This window comes from Nyctibius grandis, chromosome 5, assembly GCF_013368605.1.
Source record: "Nyctibius grandis isolate bNycGra1 chromosome 5, bNycGra1.pri, whole genome shotgun sequence".
Taxonomy (NCBI): Eukaryota; Metazoa; Chordata; class Aves; order Nyctibiiformes; family Nyctibiidae; genus Nyctibius; species Nyctibius grandis.
The window spans coordinates 90,330,609-90,347,297 of record NC_090662.1 but is presented as its reverse complement, the minus strand read 5'-3'; the positions used below and the strand labels follow the sequence as shown (position 1 = coordinate 90,347,297).

Below are 16,689 nucleotides of genomic sequence, written 5' to 3'. Positions count from 1 at the left end.
TCACACTCCCATACCAAGGCACCCACGAGGAAAGGAGCTGAAGCGGATATGAAAAAGACCAGGAGCAATTTTTATCTTGGATGACAAACGTAGAAAAGTCAGAAGGTGGCTCCAATCCAATACAGTGCCTGCCTTGAGTGTATTACAATCATCCGGTATCAGCAGAGAGACATGAGTGTCCACGGAGGGTGGCAGAGAGATAAGGCAACATACAGAAGGTGGAGGATCTGGAAGGAGGCTTAACTCCATTCCCCTCCTTTTGGGTCTCTGACCCTGTGCTTTCTCTTTCCCCCTCCTCACGTTGAAAAAAGTCATACTTCAACACAGCAAACTTGGCAGGTGATGCTTTGCTTCTGGAGTGTTAAATCAACTCCTACAAATGCACAGGTGGTACAATCTGAAAAAGAGAAAAGTATTAGATGTGTTGTAGGTGTTTCTATGTTTGCCTTTCACCTTGGGATGTAACATTGCTGCCCCATTTCACCTCCAAGTGTGGGATTCTCTCCACATAGTCCAGCCTTACCTTTTGGCTGTTATTCTGCTTTTTTTAGCTTTTCTTTTCGTGGCACAATTAATCTGCGAATGTAAGGCAACACCACTAATAAGGTGAGGAACAACACATGGCCGAGGAAATAAATAGACCTGTACACCTGTAAAGAGAAAGGCAGGGTTAAGGATCAGCAAGCAGCTTTGAGCCAAGAACATAGGAGAAGGCATGGAGGGAAAAGGATTGGTTGCATAAGTTGTCTGTGGCTACTAAATACCTTCATCCATTTGTCCCAGGTGAAAAGGCAAAACGGCACCAGAGAGTAGCCCATAAACATCCAGTGGTTAGCCTGCTGCAGCACGTAGAAGATGGGCTGCAAGGCGGTGATGGAGGCCAAAGTGCTTAGGGCAGGACTGTCCCGAACAAGGTTTATGGCCTAATTTAAAGAAAAAACAGAATTCTCCTCAGTTGGATGTGCTATGGCTGTATGTGCAGGCTCTGGGGTGAAAGTACCTATCCAGCTGTGTAAAATGAATTTTTAGTAAGCAGTTAGTCTAAAAAAGTAGTGAAGTACCCCATCCTGCTCAATGCTTTAATTAAGAAAAAAAAAAGTTTAAATATGGAATATGTTCTCTCAGTACTGGGAGATTTATCAGAGGCATGCAGTGCACGTGCTTGTCCTCCAACCTTTCCCGCTGCCAAGCACTTCAGTTGCCCTCTACTCATATGCCAAGTTCTCCATTTTTCTTCCTGTCAGCTTCTGCAGTAAATTTATGGCTTACCCATGCAGAAGCTGGCAACCTACTGAACTCTTGAGAACAGAACTGTATCACGTTTGAACACCAATTCCAAAGTGAGAAGCTATTTTTCATATTTAATCCAAGTAAAGCCTTCAGTGTGGCTGTTTCCAGACTCACGGGGAAAGGCTAATGCAGGCCACCCGATTCTGGTAAGTCAGACAAAGCGCACCTGTCTTTCAACGATGACTATAAGCAACTCCATTTGAAAGCACACCAGGTAGCCAGAGTGCAGCCCGTGCCAAATGGCCAGGAAGAACAGGGCCAGTGCCTGTGACAGCAGTTTGTTACCCAGGAACTTCAGACGCTTGAAGATGTAGCTAGAGCAGAAAAGAAACAAACTCAAAGTGCTTCTAGTTTATTGTCTGTCCTCCCCTCTCCACGTCAGAGGTGCAGGGCCCAGGGGACCGTACGCCTTTGCACACCCTATGGTGACAGAAACAGCAAGACAGCTCCCCTTACCAGGGCAAAATGTACCTCAGCCCTTGTCTTAAAGAAATCCCAGCTAGTGGGGAGGAGCAGTTCACGCGACAACGCACACAGAAATGAAGGTATTTTACAATTCAGTTCTGTCCCCCCAGCAAGTGCCGAACCAAAACCCGGCTGAGTCGTTGCACAGGGAGCATCAAGAGGCACGACGCAGGAACCAGCTGTCAGAGCAGTTCTGCGGCTGTTTGACCAGGCAGGCCGAAGGGCTCGCTGTAGTCCCCTTCTAGCATCTGCCCTTCCACTGCCATCAACTGCTTGCCTGTATTAATGAACTGCCCCTCTAGACTGAATGAAAAGATGTGTCTAACCCAATAACCTGTTTCAAATGGGACAGCAGCAAAACATGGAAGAAAGTGTAAGAACTGAAAACTGGCAGATTCTTCCTCTAGTGCTCCCTCTCAGCCTAGGATCTTGGTTCTGCTGACACAGACATTACTGACACATTATAGAAGTGGACTTTTGTCCTGCTCACCGGGCCACCCAAGCATTGGTGTTGATGTTGAAAGAAGCAATCGTCCCTGTGAACAAAGGTGTTGTCTCATACAGCCAGATCTTCATGTTGGCACAGGCATCCCACAAAGGCTTTCCACTCTTGTCCCTCCCATTGTACCCCAGACCAACAAGGATGCAGACACCTTCCTATGGAGAAAAAATCACGAGAAAGATGAGAGGAAAACATGCCCCTTTTTTTTTGGAAAGGCAGAGCTGGGGAAGCTCTGATTCTCAGGGTGTTGAGTGGAGAAATACCACCACTGCAGATGGAACAAATGGATTAGAAACTGCTGCTTTTTAGTTAGCTAGCCTTTGCTAACTCAAAGCAAGCTAAACTGACCTGCACTGATCTCCAGATATTTGGATTACTTCCATTTAGCGCTAAGTCCAAGAGCATACGAACTAGCTGCAAAGGTGCTACCTTTGTTCATTTGTCTTTTGTTTCTGGAACGACATCTAGACTCACCGTTACAAGCCAGCAGGTCACGTATTTGTAGAGTATAATTTTGCCCCAGATCAGTATGTAACCACACCGGAACCAGAAAGGCTTCTCCTGCAGAGATGAGAGTGAAATAGAATAAAAATAAACACCGGAGTTGAGTGGCAATAACGAGACAAGGTAGATGAGATCTCATCACTGTCTTTCATTTTGATCTGATGTATGTGTTGAGACTGCTATATGGACTGGACTGCCAGGCTATTGGCTTATGCAAATTTACACATCATTCTCCTTCCTTTGGTAATACTTGGCTGTACATAGGTACTTCAGGAAGACTCTGGGATTAGCATAATCATTGCGGAATTTACACCCTCATTTATTCATACTGACACAGAAACACTGATAATCTGCAGGTAGGAATTACTGAAGAGTTTTCTAAGAACCTCAAAGATTTGGGTAAGCCTTGAAAGTTACTTGAGTGAAGTTCTTTGCATGTAATCATTAAATGGAAGGTCATTAGAAGGTCACAAAATACATAGGTTTCCAAAACCCACAGTAGCATCTACGATTTAATTCTCTATTTGTAAAAGTTTTCATTTGTTTCAGTTCAGCTTAACACTGTTCTGTATCAAATGGAACCCACAGGACAGGCAGTAAAACCAAATCAGTTGTGGAAAGGTTTATTCACTAGTTGCTGATTTATTTTTAAATTGAGGCAAAACTAAAAAAAAAAAATCCACGCTTGTAGATCCAGTGCCCACCAGAGAAGTGGAATTCTTCCACACCCCAGAACTGCCAAATGCATACATACCATATAATCATCTGAGATGAGGTATTCATCAGAGATGTACAGGCTTGACAAGGTATATGTTACTAGAAACAAGAGACCCAAACTCAGGCGCTTGAGAGCAGGCACAAAGCTGAAAAGAAAAATACGAAGGTCAAAGAAAAGCCTTGGAAAGAGACCATCAAAATCATAATTTTAAAAACAGAAGTGGAGAAGAGGAGGTAGGGGAGACAGCGATAGGGAGTCACCACGTTCCACTGCAGCAGATGCCTCCGTTTGGAAGCTGGGATGCTAACATTACCAGGCTGGGATTGAGTCTGTACTGAAGACGTCAAATGATTGTTGACATTCATGCCCTGGAACAATGCTAGGACATTAAGCAGAGAGTTATGAGCAACTTTTGAATGACTGCCTTGTCTTATGAATCACTTTTGGTCACAGTACTTTAGTGTCCAGGTAAGATGGCATGCTGCTGCAGGGAACATGTGGAGGATTAAGCATTCTGGGATTTTAGGAAGGCGAGGAGCTAAGTGGCTTTTTATTACCTATTGGGTCTCTGGCCTTGAACATCAGTCATCTCACCCCTTGCCAGTTTCTGATAGTCTGTCATGGAAAACTGAGGCCCCACCATGAAGGCACCATAGAAATAGGAGAATCCTGAGACCTCCAGCAGGGTAGGAACTCCACGGACAGCAAATTGCCGCTGCTCAGGGGTCAGGAACTCCTGCACCAAAGGGAGCGGCATTAACATCATCCTGGGGGATCTCATACTAGCTCTGGATGTTATCTTCTCAGCCTGCCTCCTTAATGGTCTCAGTTCTTGCTCTCCATGTATATGGAACTTTACACTTTGTACTTCATGTCCATTCCTCTCCCCAGCTCTCTCTATCCCCACCCCCTCTAAGTAGCAACAAGATCCAACGGTTGAGACCAGTTGCACAGATCTCCATTCCCAAATAAGCTCAAAACATGGAAGGGATCTATTGACATGCATCCCTGCCAGCATAGTAAAAGCACTGTATCTGACCTATTCCAATCCCTGACTGCAACTGCATGAACTCTCCCAAGACCTTATCATCCTACAATTCCTACTTCTTGATGCAAGAGTTCATTGTCTTTAAATACTTGAAACTTCAGCTTAGGAAATTTCAGCTCAACCTTGTTTTTCTTGCAGTCAGCAGTGATTCCTTGGATGTTAAAGACTCGGTCAGGCCCCAAACAGGAGATGGGGAATGCAGATACTCAAAGTAGGATTAAGAGACTGTAGCAAGTGTTCTGCCCTCTCCCACACATTGTGCTGTGCAACTTCTCTCACTGTTTAATCCTCTCTAAAAACAGGGCCCTAACAAACAGTACAGGGCAACTATTCACAAGGATATGGTAAGACTAAACAAAGGAAAGGAGGATGGGAACTGAGATCCAGTGCTGATGGTCTGCAAGTTAAAGATACACTACCCACAAGACACAGAGCATTGGGGATCGGGAATCTAAAGCAACAGATTAGGGGAAGGAGATGGCGGGGAATTTGGAAGGGGGCAGAATAATATTCTGACATGACTGAAACAACTTTTGTCCATCTCTAATCACTACTGTCTCTGTTCCAAATTATTTCTTTCCACTCCAGAATTCAGTGCCCTCAGACACTCACAGATGCTCCCCTTTCAGCTATGGCTTTTACCAAACAATGAACGCAGCTTGCTAACTCACATCCTTTGAACTTGATTTTCTGACCTCTAGCTCACTGGAATGGCACGGAAGATGGAAGGAGGAATGAAGGAGAAATGGTGTCTTACTCACCGGGTCTTTTCCTCCATCATAGTAATCGATGGCCAGACCTAGAGGTGAGAAACAATTATTTGAAGCCCTGGGATGGGCTGGTTGGGCTGAACAAGCAGTCCTCTTTCCTGAGGCACAGCTTGCAGAGTGGAAGAGAGAGGAAGGAGGTGTCACTCACCAATCAACTTGAGCGTCAAGACACAATGTGGCATGGTCCACTTGATGTCATAATGCTCTGTGGCTGTGAAGTAATATCCAGCCATAAGGTATGTCTGAAAGAAACCATTGTTTGCGTTATTCAAACTAATTCCTCCATCTGGTTTTGATCTGTCCCCACTTTTCCACCCACAGTTGCTACTGGGAAGTGCACAACTGAACAGAGGACTCCTTTCTACAAACCGATGCAGTAAGAAAAAGAGTTTTACCATCTGAAAGAAGAACGTGGTGAAGACGGCAGTGATTGTGCGACCCATTAGTCTCAGTATGAGGAACTGGATTAGGACACATAGCAGGGAATGAAAGAACTGCATCCCTGTGGGACAGGAAAGAGAGAGATGAAGTAGAAATTACATTTTCCCATTACAGGTCCTCCCAAACCGCAGCACGCCCTGGTCCAAGCAGCTATCTCTTCCCAAACTCATCTTACCAAAATTGAAGTAAGCAATTGAGAGTCCTGTGAACACATTGTAGAGATGAATGAGGTAGGCCTCCTTCTGGAAGAGGAAATAGCGCTGGAACAAGGCAAAAGGATATCCTGGGTAGAGGAGGGAAAAAAAAGATGAGAGAGTTGTAAATTAGTGTAGACAAGCATTTGTAATGGTCCAGATTGTGCCTTTCTTGAACATGTTATTAGGAACGTGTACTTTACATAGATACATCATCAACACAGGTCAGGGGATACATTCCTGATACTGCATTTCCATCTTGGGAGACAGATGCCAGATGAATTACTTTGTATATTACACAGAAGAAAATACTTCAACAGGAACATAATTATATCAAAGTTGACATTGAAGTGCAAGAAATTCCAGGATTACAGTTTCTAGCCTCATTCAACACGAGACGGATAATGCTGAAATACATGAATCAGACTTGAGTCTCTGATTCATTTCCAAATTCTGTGACAAACACAGTGAACGTGGCAAGAAGCTAGTTTAAAAAAAAGGGGGGGGGGGAAGGGGGGAATTTTATGGTTAATACCATTACATTGTCCTAAAAAATTCAATCCCCACTCCCACCTCAATGAGTTCGCACATGATGCTGACCAGCTTTAATCCCAAAGTTTCTCAAGGGACATCCAGTAATATACTCTTTCTTTTCTAACTCTCCAACTTAAAATTTACATCTGATTTGTGAACTACTGGGCACACAGAGCTGTAACTAAAACCCACAGGGACTACGCATGTAGTATTTTTTAAAAAATCAAAGTCAGAAGCATTTCATATAGAGCAGCTAAGATAAGCGGAAGGAGTTTTTTCCTTGCATTTTCTGTGTGTTAGCTTCCAGTCTAATTTAGGAATGCCTCCAGATTATTCATCTGTGCTTCTAGTGAGAAGCAAACATTTGTGAAGCACTCTGGTAGTACAGCGAGAAGTGCCATACAGAAACCCATGAGTAAATTAAATTCTCTCGTCTAGGTGAGGTTCGTGTAGCATGCAATAAACATTGCCACGTATTCGACAATAAATATATTATGGTTTAATACATATTGACACAGAAAGTGTTGCCCATCTCATGAGTATGTGAAGTCTGTTCACGCAATTGGTGTTTCTAAAGGCATGTGCACAATGAGCTGAACTGGGACAGCAGAAGCAACTTTAATTCTGGCATTTCATAACTTACTGCTTTACTTTGCAAGCTTGTGTTCTTTTATCCTGAATAAAAACAAAACAAAAAAATCTATTCTACCAAAAAAAAAAAAAGGAAATTCATCACATACCACCATACTGGCATCCACACTGCTTGTTAGCCTAGCTGAAATCTGCAGCAGTGGATAGATCCCTGCCACTTGCAGTAATGGAGTAATAGTAGCAGTAGGTAGTCATGTTTTATATGGAGCAGTAATAAAACGTGATGAAATGCACATTTTGCCACGAAGTGTTTGATGGATGGAAGGTTTCCAACAAGCAAAGCCAAATCTACTCACTACTATGAAAGGAAAGGAGAAGCTCTGTCAGGTTACGTAAAATACACGTACTGCAGTCTGTCAGTGCTAATGGGCTGAGGCGTGACTGGAGCAATTTCAAGGTCCTTTCTGTCCCCTCGAACTCCCTGCGAGGGAGTCCCAGACTTTGGGACTTTTGGGCTCCCTTCTAGATCCCGGACAGCAGCACGCTCTACTGAGCCCAGGTGTGTACCTGCTGCTTCTTGAAACTGAGCTGCTGCTCCCCATTTCCTCAGCCTCTTGCCACTCCTCTTTCAGTCTTCCCTGCCTCCTTGTTCCTGTTCCTTCCTCCTTTTGTGTCCCGTGCTGGTTTCCACGCCACAGGCTGCTTTCTCGGTCTGAGCGGCCGGCCAGCCCCACATACCACGGCCCTTCGCCCGCAGAGCCTGGCAACCTCGCTCCTGCACGCTCATCCCGCTTGCTCTTCCCTTCTGCAACAGCGGCTCCAAACTCCCCTACAAAACGCCTTACCCAAACCATCCCTTTCCCTTCCTGCTCCAACACCAGAATCAGAGGTACGTGCTTCTGCCATCCCCGAACACCATCTGAGGGGCAAAGAGGGAATCGGCAAAGACAGGTCATCGCGCTGGCTCTCTGGGGATACAGGAGTAACTCAAAGAATTAGAGCAATTAATATGATTTTTTTTTTCAAAAAAAAGTAAGTAACATTGTCTATCAGCCTTATATGCAGAAACATATACACAGGGATTCTTTTTTCACATGTCAATTTTCCTGCTGAAGTTTAATAAACAACTGGCTTTGTGAAATGGGAAGAGGTAAAAAAAAAATAAAGTGTTAGCGTCAGTTTAGATCAAAAGTTAAAATACTGAGGTTTACCATGGAAAAATGTTTCCCACTTCTGAGCAAGGGGGAGAAAGATCAGATCAGAAATACAGGCAAAGCACCATTTATTGCTCTTCATTGACACTGACAGTTTTAAAATCACATTTTCAAGGATTTGCCACTCTCTCAAAAATCAATATAATCTTGCAAAACATTCAATTTTCATCAGGAAAAAAAATACCTGTTTTTTGGCTCCAGCCATTGCTGTAGAAAGAATTAAATTATGACTGAATACTACAATGCACCTCAAGTTTCTAAAAGCCAGACATGTTATCTATTTTCTCCCATCCCCAACTAGCGTTCCTACTCTTTAAAAGACCTTTCTCACTTGTCACGCGTACTCCTTTTCAGCTCTACACAGAAGATCATATCGTGGTTTGGCTAATGCTGTTCTGAAGGAGAAAGAATTACGAGCCCTTGCAAACAGAGAGCTACTAGTATGCGCGGCACATATGTTTTAAGAAAGCCACAACTTTAAATCCTGGTCTTGTACTACATGGGTGCTGTTTCAGTTCAAAAGTCACGACGTCAGTCTGAATTCTTCTGATATCCAGAGCAACTTGCTAGTACTCTGGACTGCAATTTAGTTACAGCTTTGCTGCACACGAGATAATTTCCTCAGTTTTACACCTGGGCCAGTCCCACACTGCACAGTCAAACTTTAACCCCCAAATGGCAGTGGATACTGAATATCAATGGCCGTTCTGCTCTGGTCTGGGCTTTTTTTGAACACTCATAAACTATCTATTAAATAATGAGCTATTCCTACCGCTAGCAAGGGCAGTACTCCCGCCCCACTACGGTGTTCCTGGAGCAGCCTGAATTAGCACAGCAAAAGCAGGAGAGCAGTTTTTGAAGGTGCCGTTGCCACCTGCCAAGCTTGCTGTCACATTCGGATATGCCAGCGCTGCGGGATGCCGCGCTGCTTTGCTTTTGCCATTCAGAAGCAACAGGACTGGAGTCCCTGCTCCTTGCTGCCAAGGGACCCTGCACAGCAGCTCCCTGTCTGCCAAACTCCTCCTTCACAGCTCCCTCGGGCAGAGCTGACCGAGGCAGGAAACCAGCTGCAATACTCCAGGAGAAAGCAGGAGGTCATCCCCTGATCCCATGTAGTTCTCCTTCTCTACACACCATGGAGCCGAAAAGCAGCCTGCACGTAGAGTTGATTTTTGCCTCTAGATAGACTTATCACAGAAAGGAATTCGCAATTGATATAAAATGGACAAATTAGCCGAGATGTTGCTGCTGCTAAATTCCTTTTTTTTTTTTTTAACTTCACGGGAACAAGAGGATGATCTCTGGTTAAGAGAACCCCGGAGCTGGAAGGAAAGGACAAGGTCAGCTTCTTCGCCACAGCCATTTGGGAGAGTAACGGGCCACTGCACAATGCCCAGGTTGTCCACAAGTACAAAAACCTAACTGAGCAAAAAAAAGTAAACGACCAAGAGGCTGGATTAGGCAGGAGGACAGTTCTCCTAATTCCAAGCAAAAATAGCGCTGTCAAGTTTGCCATCTTCTGGAATGGGCGATTAAGATGCCTGTCTTTTTCCAGAGATAAAGCTGCAAATAAGAACACCAGAAACATTCTTTTCATCTCTGCTCCCTTTATTTCCCCTTTCATATGCGTTAGCTTCGTTTCATCTTCAAGAGAGCAGATCAGACTATTTTTCTTCTTCTCCCTTTTGCTGATTTCCACCTTTGTCAACAACTAGCAGAGCAGTTGTCTCCATTTTCTTATAAGACTGCTAAAACTAAAAGGAAGGGGACAACAGGAAAGGATGTTAAAATATAAGCCCTACCTAATATTTTGACTTCAAAGGTATTCTCTTTTGCTGTCTATAATCCTGCAAAAGTCCCACACCTTATTTAACACTGGGTGCATATACATGAGTGTTTTAATTCATCTCAGGAGTGTACTTCTGAAGTCCACTTAAGGTGCTTTAGTTTGCGTAGCAGAACCCTCTCAAAGCATGTGAACAGGACTCTCTTCAGATGAAACTGAACTGAAATTACAATGGGTGCTCAAGTCTGTATGACCGGGCTGAAGCAAATCCAAAGTAAATGCCCAAAACCCATCAGATACTGCACACAAACTAGTCTGCTCTACAGATCTGCTCCTACTGTACCATTTCACTTGCTAATGTAGACACACCTACTGTGTAGCATTACGCAGCTCTTTTTTTTTTAAGGAATAAGATGTGTTTGAAGTTAAGAGTTTAAAAAAGGCAGGACATGAATGCTCTGTGACAGGGCTGCTTTTAGCACCTGTGACAGGATGGTGCTGCCTCTTAGAATTTCTCCCATCTCTTACACATTGAAACCAGTTGTTTCCCTCCCCTTCAGTAGGGTTCTTGCTTGGCTGACCAGCTGGGGACTTGATTGGGATAAGTCATCAGCTATGGGTGACCCCAGGGAGAATTTCACTGAGCCTAAAAATCTTCAAGATGCAGAGAGCAGGAATAAGCAGAGTATGTAAAAAAATTGGTGAGAGGTAGGAGAGGAGGAGATAAGACCATTTGCAAGTGAGGCAGCTGGTTTCTGGCACCTATTCAGTAAGAATGTGTTAATTTCTGCAGGTCGCTGCTGTGTCTGTAGATGACGGAACACTTCCCCACTGCTTTTCCTGGCAGGTCTGGGCAGATCAGCAGGGTCAGTTCTGGCTCAGGGCTCTAAACAGTATGTTGGCCCTGCTCCATATTATGCAGCAGAACATGCCAGGTAGCTTGCAAGCCACTGTGTAATAGTGTGGCCAGATAAACATCTTTAATTCTTTGGGATCATACAGACACATCACAAATAAGATCAACCTAAAGTCTTAAATACACAGTGCCACGAGGCTGCCTGTATCCTGGCTTACACTTTGAGTGGCGACAGCAGGAAAGAAATCTGTCTCCCCTCATGGGAGGACAAGAGCAGCAGCACAGAAACCCTCTTCTCTCCATCGCACCACTGGAGGGGCTCCCTCCCTTCCTCCGCCAAGAGGCTCGGACAGCATTGGTTCACACTGCTTACTCCGGCAACCGGAAAGTAACTCTGTAGGTACAGAGCTGAGACCGCTGGTGTCTTCCATGCTGACCTAAAGACAGAGTTTCTCCTGGGGGAACACTGGGCCCTGGACCTCCTGAAGAATGCAAGGCAGAATACATCTCTCCAAAGACATTTTCATATGACTGATCAGTGTACTAGACATACCACAATTTTTTAAATGTCAGGGTCCAGACTCATGCTTCAAGTATTCCTGCTGTTGATAATATTGCCAAAGTGCAGCCTAATTTCTTCAAAGGTTGTTTATGCAAATTTTCACATATGGGAAGTCTGAAGTAAGTTTTTAATCTTGTACAGTTTGCGTAATGGAATCTATCCTAGTTGTATTCTTTGCTTCAGAATTGCAGGACATATAAAAAGGTGTCTCTGATTTAAATACAAAGCTGTGACTAAAATTCCCAGAATTTGCTCAGCAATGTGTTGTTACAATCTTCACTTACACACTAAGAAAACGTGGTGCCCTTTAGGACTACTCCAATTTTTGTTCTTGGTTGCTCTTCCTCCTTGCTCTTTCTCTCGTTCTCCCCTGTATTTATTTTTTTTTTCAGTAGTGGCAGAATGTTAAGTTTTAAATGACCTCTTTTGGTTATTTCAGATCATGACTAAGTGCACACCCTTATTCTGAATCAAGAGAGTCCATTCAGACTATTTTTTCAACAATAATACATCTTTCTCCAGAAATCAATGTAAGAAGTTGCAAAGTCCTTTGCGATTCTTCCTCTTTTTCAGAAGGCTTTTTTTGCCAGTTTCTGGTGATCTCCTGAACAGTGAAACCCTAGAAACAGTTATCGCAGTAGAACTGCACAGTGTAGATGGTCAACTCCCTCACAGAGGGAGAAACAAGCAATGACTTCTTAATCTATCTTTGGAACGTAGTACCGCACTTCACCCTCACAGACTTGTTCTGAAATAATTCAGCAGTATTAGCTGCAGCCAATAAAAATAATTTTCTTCCTGAATCTATGCAAGCACCTGAAATGGAGGAAGTGAAGGAAAAGCCATACCTTGCCTGTCCTAATGCCACTTCCAGCTTTTAGAAATGCCTTTCATTTATACCCCATGCCACCGCACAAAGTGGTCATCAGCGCTAGTTGCATTACCAACGGGCTTAAGGCTTTCAGTCACATTAGAAGGATTGTAAGCTAAGCTGCAATTAAATGAACATTTCTTTGCTAGTGCTGGGTTAAGGAACTCTTCTTACTCTCCTTTCATGTTGCTCTGGAGCGGTGCTTGGCCGTTCCTTTTAGTGTAATGGTATAAAGCTTTACTACCCATCCATTAAGCAGGAAAGCTGGAGTCAATCCCCTCCGCCTGAGTGGTTCTATCTACATGATCTGCAAGAGTACCAAACTATAGGCGAGGCTGTTCTGCGTGCCTTTAAGCCTTCTGTCTGAAGTTATGCCTTCAATTGCACATGATTAAGAGATACTGAGCGAGGGAGAAAGGACAAGGAAAATGTGCAGCTCTAGCCTCCTGGTTTGGTATGCATTTTAGGTACGCAGGGGTGAGACGTGAGTGGGTTCCCAGTCCCTGATCCCCAGACTTTTAATAGAAATGATAAAGATCCATTAAGACTTTACGCAAAATAGACAGTGGCCTACATCAGGAAGGGACACTGTGCCATCTCAGTGACTTAGTGTCAACACTGTATGTGGAACGTTTGTAACAACACACACGAAATCTTGGAGTTCATGAATCTATTGACTGCAGTGGGCAGCTCTTCTTATCATCAAGATGGTAATTATCTGCTGTTCATTTCAAAGAAGTGGTTTTGCTCACCCGTGGGACACCAAGCAGGAAACAGCCTCCCAATGCCATGTTCTAGCTTATTGCTAGTAAGAAGCAAGAAGGAACGCCAAGAGCATGTTCAAGGTGCATTCTGCAAAGGCATCACTCTACTGTTTGCGTCTGCCTTCACACACACCTCCTAAAACCTCTTCTGCATCAGTACTTGTTAGACTAGTCCCTTGGTTGGTTCAACTGACTAACATGGTAGTAAACTATCTGCTTTTTCTGGTTTAGGTTTCTGCCAGGGACGTAAATTCAACCACATTGCAATTAAAGTACCAGGGACAGAAGCAGGAGAAAGGAAAGCAGGACTTTTCCCATTCAGCTGTCGGGAGCTGCTAATTCCTGCTGACTTATGTGCATGTCCTCTGTGTGTTTCCTATTACTTCATTTTTTCTTTATAGAAGAAGTTTGGTTTAACTAACTTCTAAGTTAAGTTCAAAACGATAGTTCAATCATCTGTATCTACCCTTGACATGAAGAATGTTTTGGTTCAGTTTGACCTTACACATCATAGATTAAATCAGGCAGAAGTAAGTCTGGCCCAGACCACAGTTCTGAAGTGACCCAACTTTTCTTGCATCTCTTTTTTAAAAATTACACTTTCAGTCAGCCAAAGGAACTTTATTTTGACAGATCACACAGTAGCAGCTGTATCACTTCAAATATACTTCTAGGTTCAGAGAAAAGCTTGTATTTCCTTTCTGCTAGGTGACTACACCACCACAAGCTTTCAAAACCCAAAGTTTCATTTGGCAGCTGCAGAGATTTACGCAGACAGCACGCATACATACACTTGAATTAACGTTTTAGGAGCTATAACCTCCCCCTTAATTGTTAGCCCACATCATAACCCTAGCCCTGCCTTAACCATTTCACATGTTCAGATAAGCATAAGCAGCATGTGTTTTGCAACACACTTGGCATCACAGGTGGAGCGCGGCACAACATCCCAGGTCCTCTGGCCACTTAGCTAGCAGGCTTTGCTCGCCCTACCTGGTAGCTCCCACGGTGCCATGCCACTCCCGCATAGTTCCGTGATTACCGCAGACACTAATAACGTCTCTTGGCAGAGCCCCCCCTGCACGCGGACAGGGTGACATCTCGGAGGGGTTGTGCAGGTTCCTCAGCGTACACCCCCCCGGACACATGCTCATGGGGAATGAGCACAGGTAGCACCCGGCACTCGGGCACAGACAGCAGAACAATCGCAAAGTTCTTGCCCCCAAAATACCGCTCGCAGGCACAGACCCAAACCGGACTCGTTCCGCAGCACGCCGAGTGCCAGCACCACGGCGACCGGCTCCGCAGGTCTCAAAGCCAGGCTCTCCCCCCCGCCCCCGGACGCGAGGTGCCCGCACCCCTTTCACCGGCAGCCCGCCAGGACCGCACCCCGACTGCCCGCGGGGAAACCCACCGGGCCGCCTCGCAGCGGGTTCCCCCTTCTCCACCGGGAGAGCCGGAGGGTCGTCCCGGGCTCCCACCCCGCCAGCTGCGGCGAGGCACGTCCCGAACTCCCCGCCGCGCCGCGGCACGGCACAAGCCGGGCGCACGCCATCCTCCGCCGGCCGGGCCGGGCCGGGCCGGGCCGTGGCGGGGCGGGGCGGGGCCGGTGGCGGCGGGGGGGCTCGCCCGCCGGCTCCGCGCGCACACGTGGCCTGGCACGGCGGCGCTGACACAGGTGCGGCTCCGCGCCGGCAAGGCGCTGCGCCGTGCTGCCCGGCCCCAGCTCCTGCGCAGCTCGGCGCGGCACGGCACGGCGCGGCACGGCGGCGGAGCGGCGGGGCGCCCTGCCCGGGGCGCCACACCCGTCACCCCCGACCGCCTCGCCCTCTGCCCTCCCTTACCCATCAGGATGGACACGATGAGGCGCAGCGCCTGCTCCGACGAGCCCAGGGCCTCGGCCACCTGGGCCAGGCCCCAGCCGGACCCCGCCACCGCCATCTTCTCCCCCGGCCGCCCCGCCGGCCGGTCGCTCCTCGAACCCGGCAGCGGCACCAGACACCGCGGCCCCCGCACCGCTCGCGGCCCCCTCCGCGCCCATTGGCTGCGCCGGGCCGGCCACGCCCCCACGGCGCCTCCGATTGGACAGCCGGTGGCAGCGGGGCAGGGCCCTTCGCTCACTAAGGCAAAGGTTACCTCGCGAGTGGGCGGTGCCGCGGGGCTGTCCCCGCTAGCCAATGATTGGAGAAAGCGCTTCCGAGGGCGGGGCTCGGCGCTGGCGGCGGGGGGCGGGGCCAGGCAAGCGAGGCGGAGCCCGCCTCCCCATTGGCTGTGGCGGGACAGGAGAGAGCCGGGCAGGGAGGGGTAGGGGGCGGGGCGGGGCAGGGGTTATTCGCGGGCACGAGGCGCGCGGGTCTAACGGTCGTGAGAACGGGGCAGGGGCAGGGGCAGGGGCAGGCCCTGGCCCTGGCCCTGGCCCTGGCCCTGGGGCTGGGCCTGGGCCTGGGCCTGGGCTGGGCCTGAGGCTGGGTCTGGGCCTTGGCCTTGGCTTGGGACATTGCTCTGCCGGCTGGGGACAAGGCACGCTGCTGAGCCTCCCCAGTGCTGCTGGGTCCCACCACGCCGGTGGCTCCTGGAGGACAGGCTGTCGGTGCTTGGCTCTTGTGGCCTGGAGGGACCCGCTTCCCATACCAGGCATTACGCCAGCACCTTTCCCTCACCCTGTCCCTGTGGCACACAACTCTGTAGTCACTGGGTGGCTCTGCCTACGCAACCTCCGCATAACTCATCCGTTGGAGGACTTTCTCCTAGGTGTGTACCTTCATGGAGGTGTCCATGAGTGCACCCCAAGTTCTCCTCCTCAGCAAAAGCTTCAGGTGCAATGGATGTGATCCTCTTCCCCTTGTTTGTGTTACCATTTTCCTGCTGTGTCATTCAGGTGGGCAGTACTGCCCAAACTTAGCTGGAGGGGCAAACACAGACTGACACGAAGGTTTATATGAAAAGGGATCTCTGGAAGTCTCTGGTCCAAACCCCAGCTCACAAGCAGGGCTCCAAAGCTGGATCAGGTTGCTTAGGGCATTGCCTGGGCAATTGCTGTACTTTTTCATGGATGGAGAGCTCCCAGCCTCCCCGGGCAGCTGAACCAGTGCTGAAACATGCTTTGGGGAAGCATTTTTGTCCTTATTATACTCTGCATTGCCTCTGATGCAAGTTATGCCCGTTGCTTCTCATCCTGGGAAAGGTCTGACTCCACCCTCTTTAGAACTACCCTTTAGTAGGTGGTAGCACCTATTAGATCCCATTGTCAAATCTGACCGGGAGAGGGACTGACCGGCAACATGCCCACATTGGCCTCATTTTAGGAGACTAGGCTAAAAACCTTGCCCTCGCTTGCCCTTCTCTCTTCCAGGCTAAACAAATCCAGATTCCTCAGTATCAATGCTCTAATCACCTATCTGGGGTTCCTCCACTGGGCTCTTTCCAGTTTGTTCACACCTCTCTTGTGCTGGGGAGCCCATAAAGGACAGAGCATACCAAATACAACTTTATCAGTGCCACACAGAGGGAAATAATCACTCCTCTCTGCCTGTTGACTATGCTGTCATTTGTGCCACCCAGTGTGCTGTTAGCTTTCAC

General features: G+C 47.2%; 1 protein-coding gene across 1 annotated transcript; it reads right to left on the bottom strand.

Moving 5' to 3' along the window:
- Positions 1-49: 49 nt before the first annotated feature.
- LPCAT3 (lysophosphatidylcholine acyltransferase 3) lies at positions 50-15,151 on the bottom strand. Its single transcript, XM_068400870.1, is given in 14 exon segments — positions 50-397; positions 524-650; positions 765-923; positions 1,457-1,604; positions 2,246-2,412; positions 2,732-2,818; positions 3,516-3,624; positions 4,037-4,215; positions 5,289-5,326; positions 5,446-5,539; positions 5,693-5,799; positions 5,914-6,021; positions 14,955-15,108; positions 15,110-15,151. Coding segments are annotated over 13 exon segments (1,509 nt in total). The 3' UTR covers positions 50-397; positions 524-533.
- Between the last annotated feature and the right edge of the window lie 1,538 nt (positions 15,152-16,689).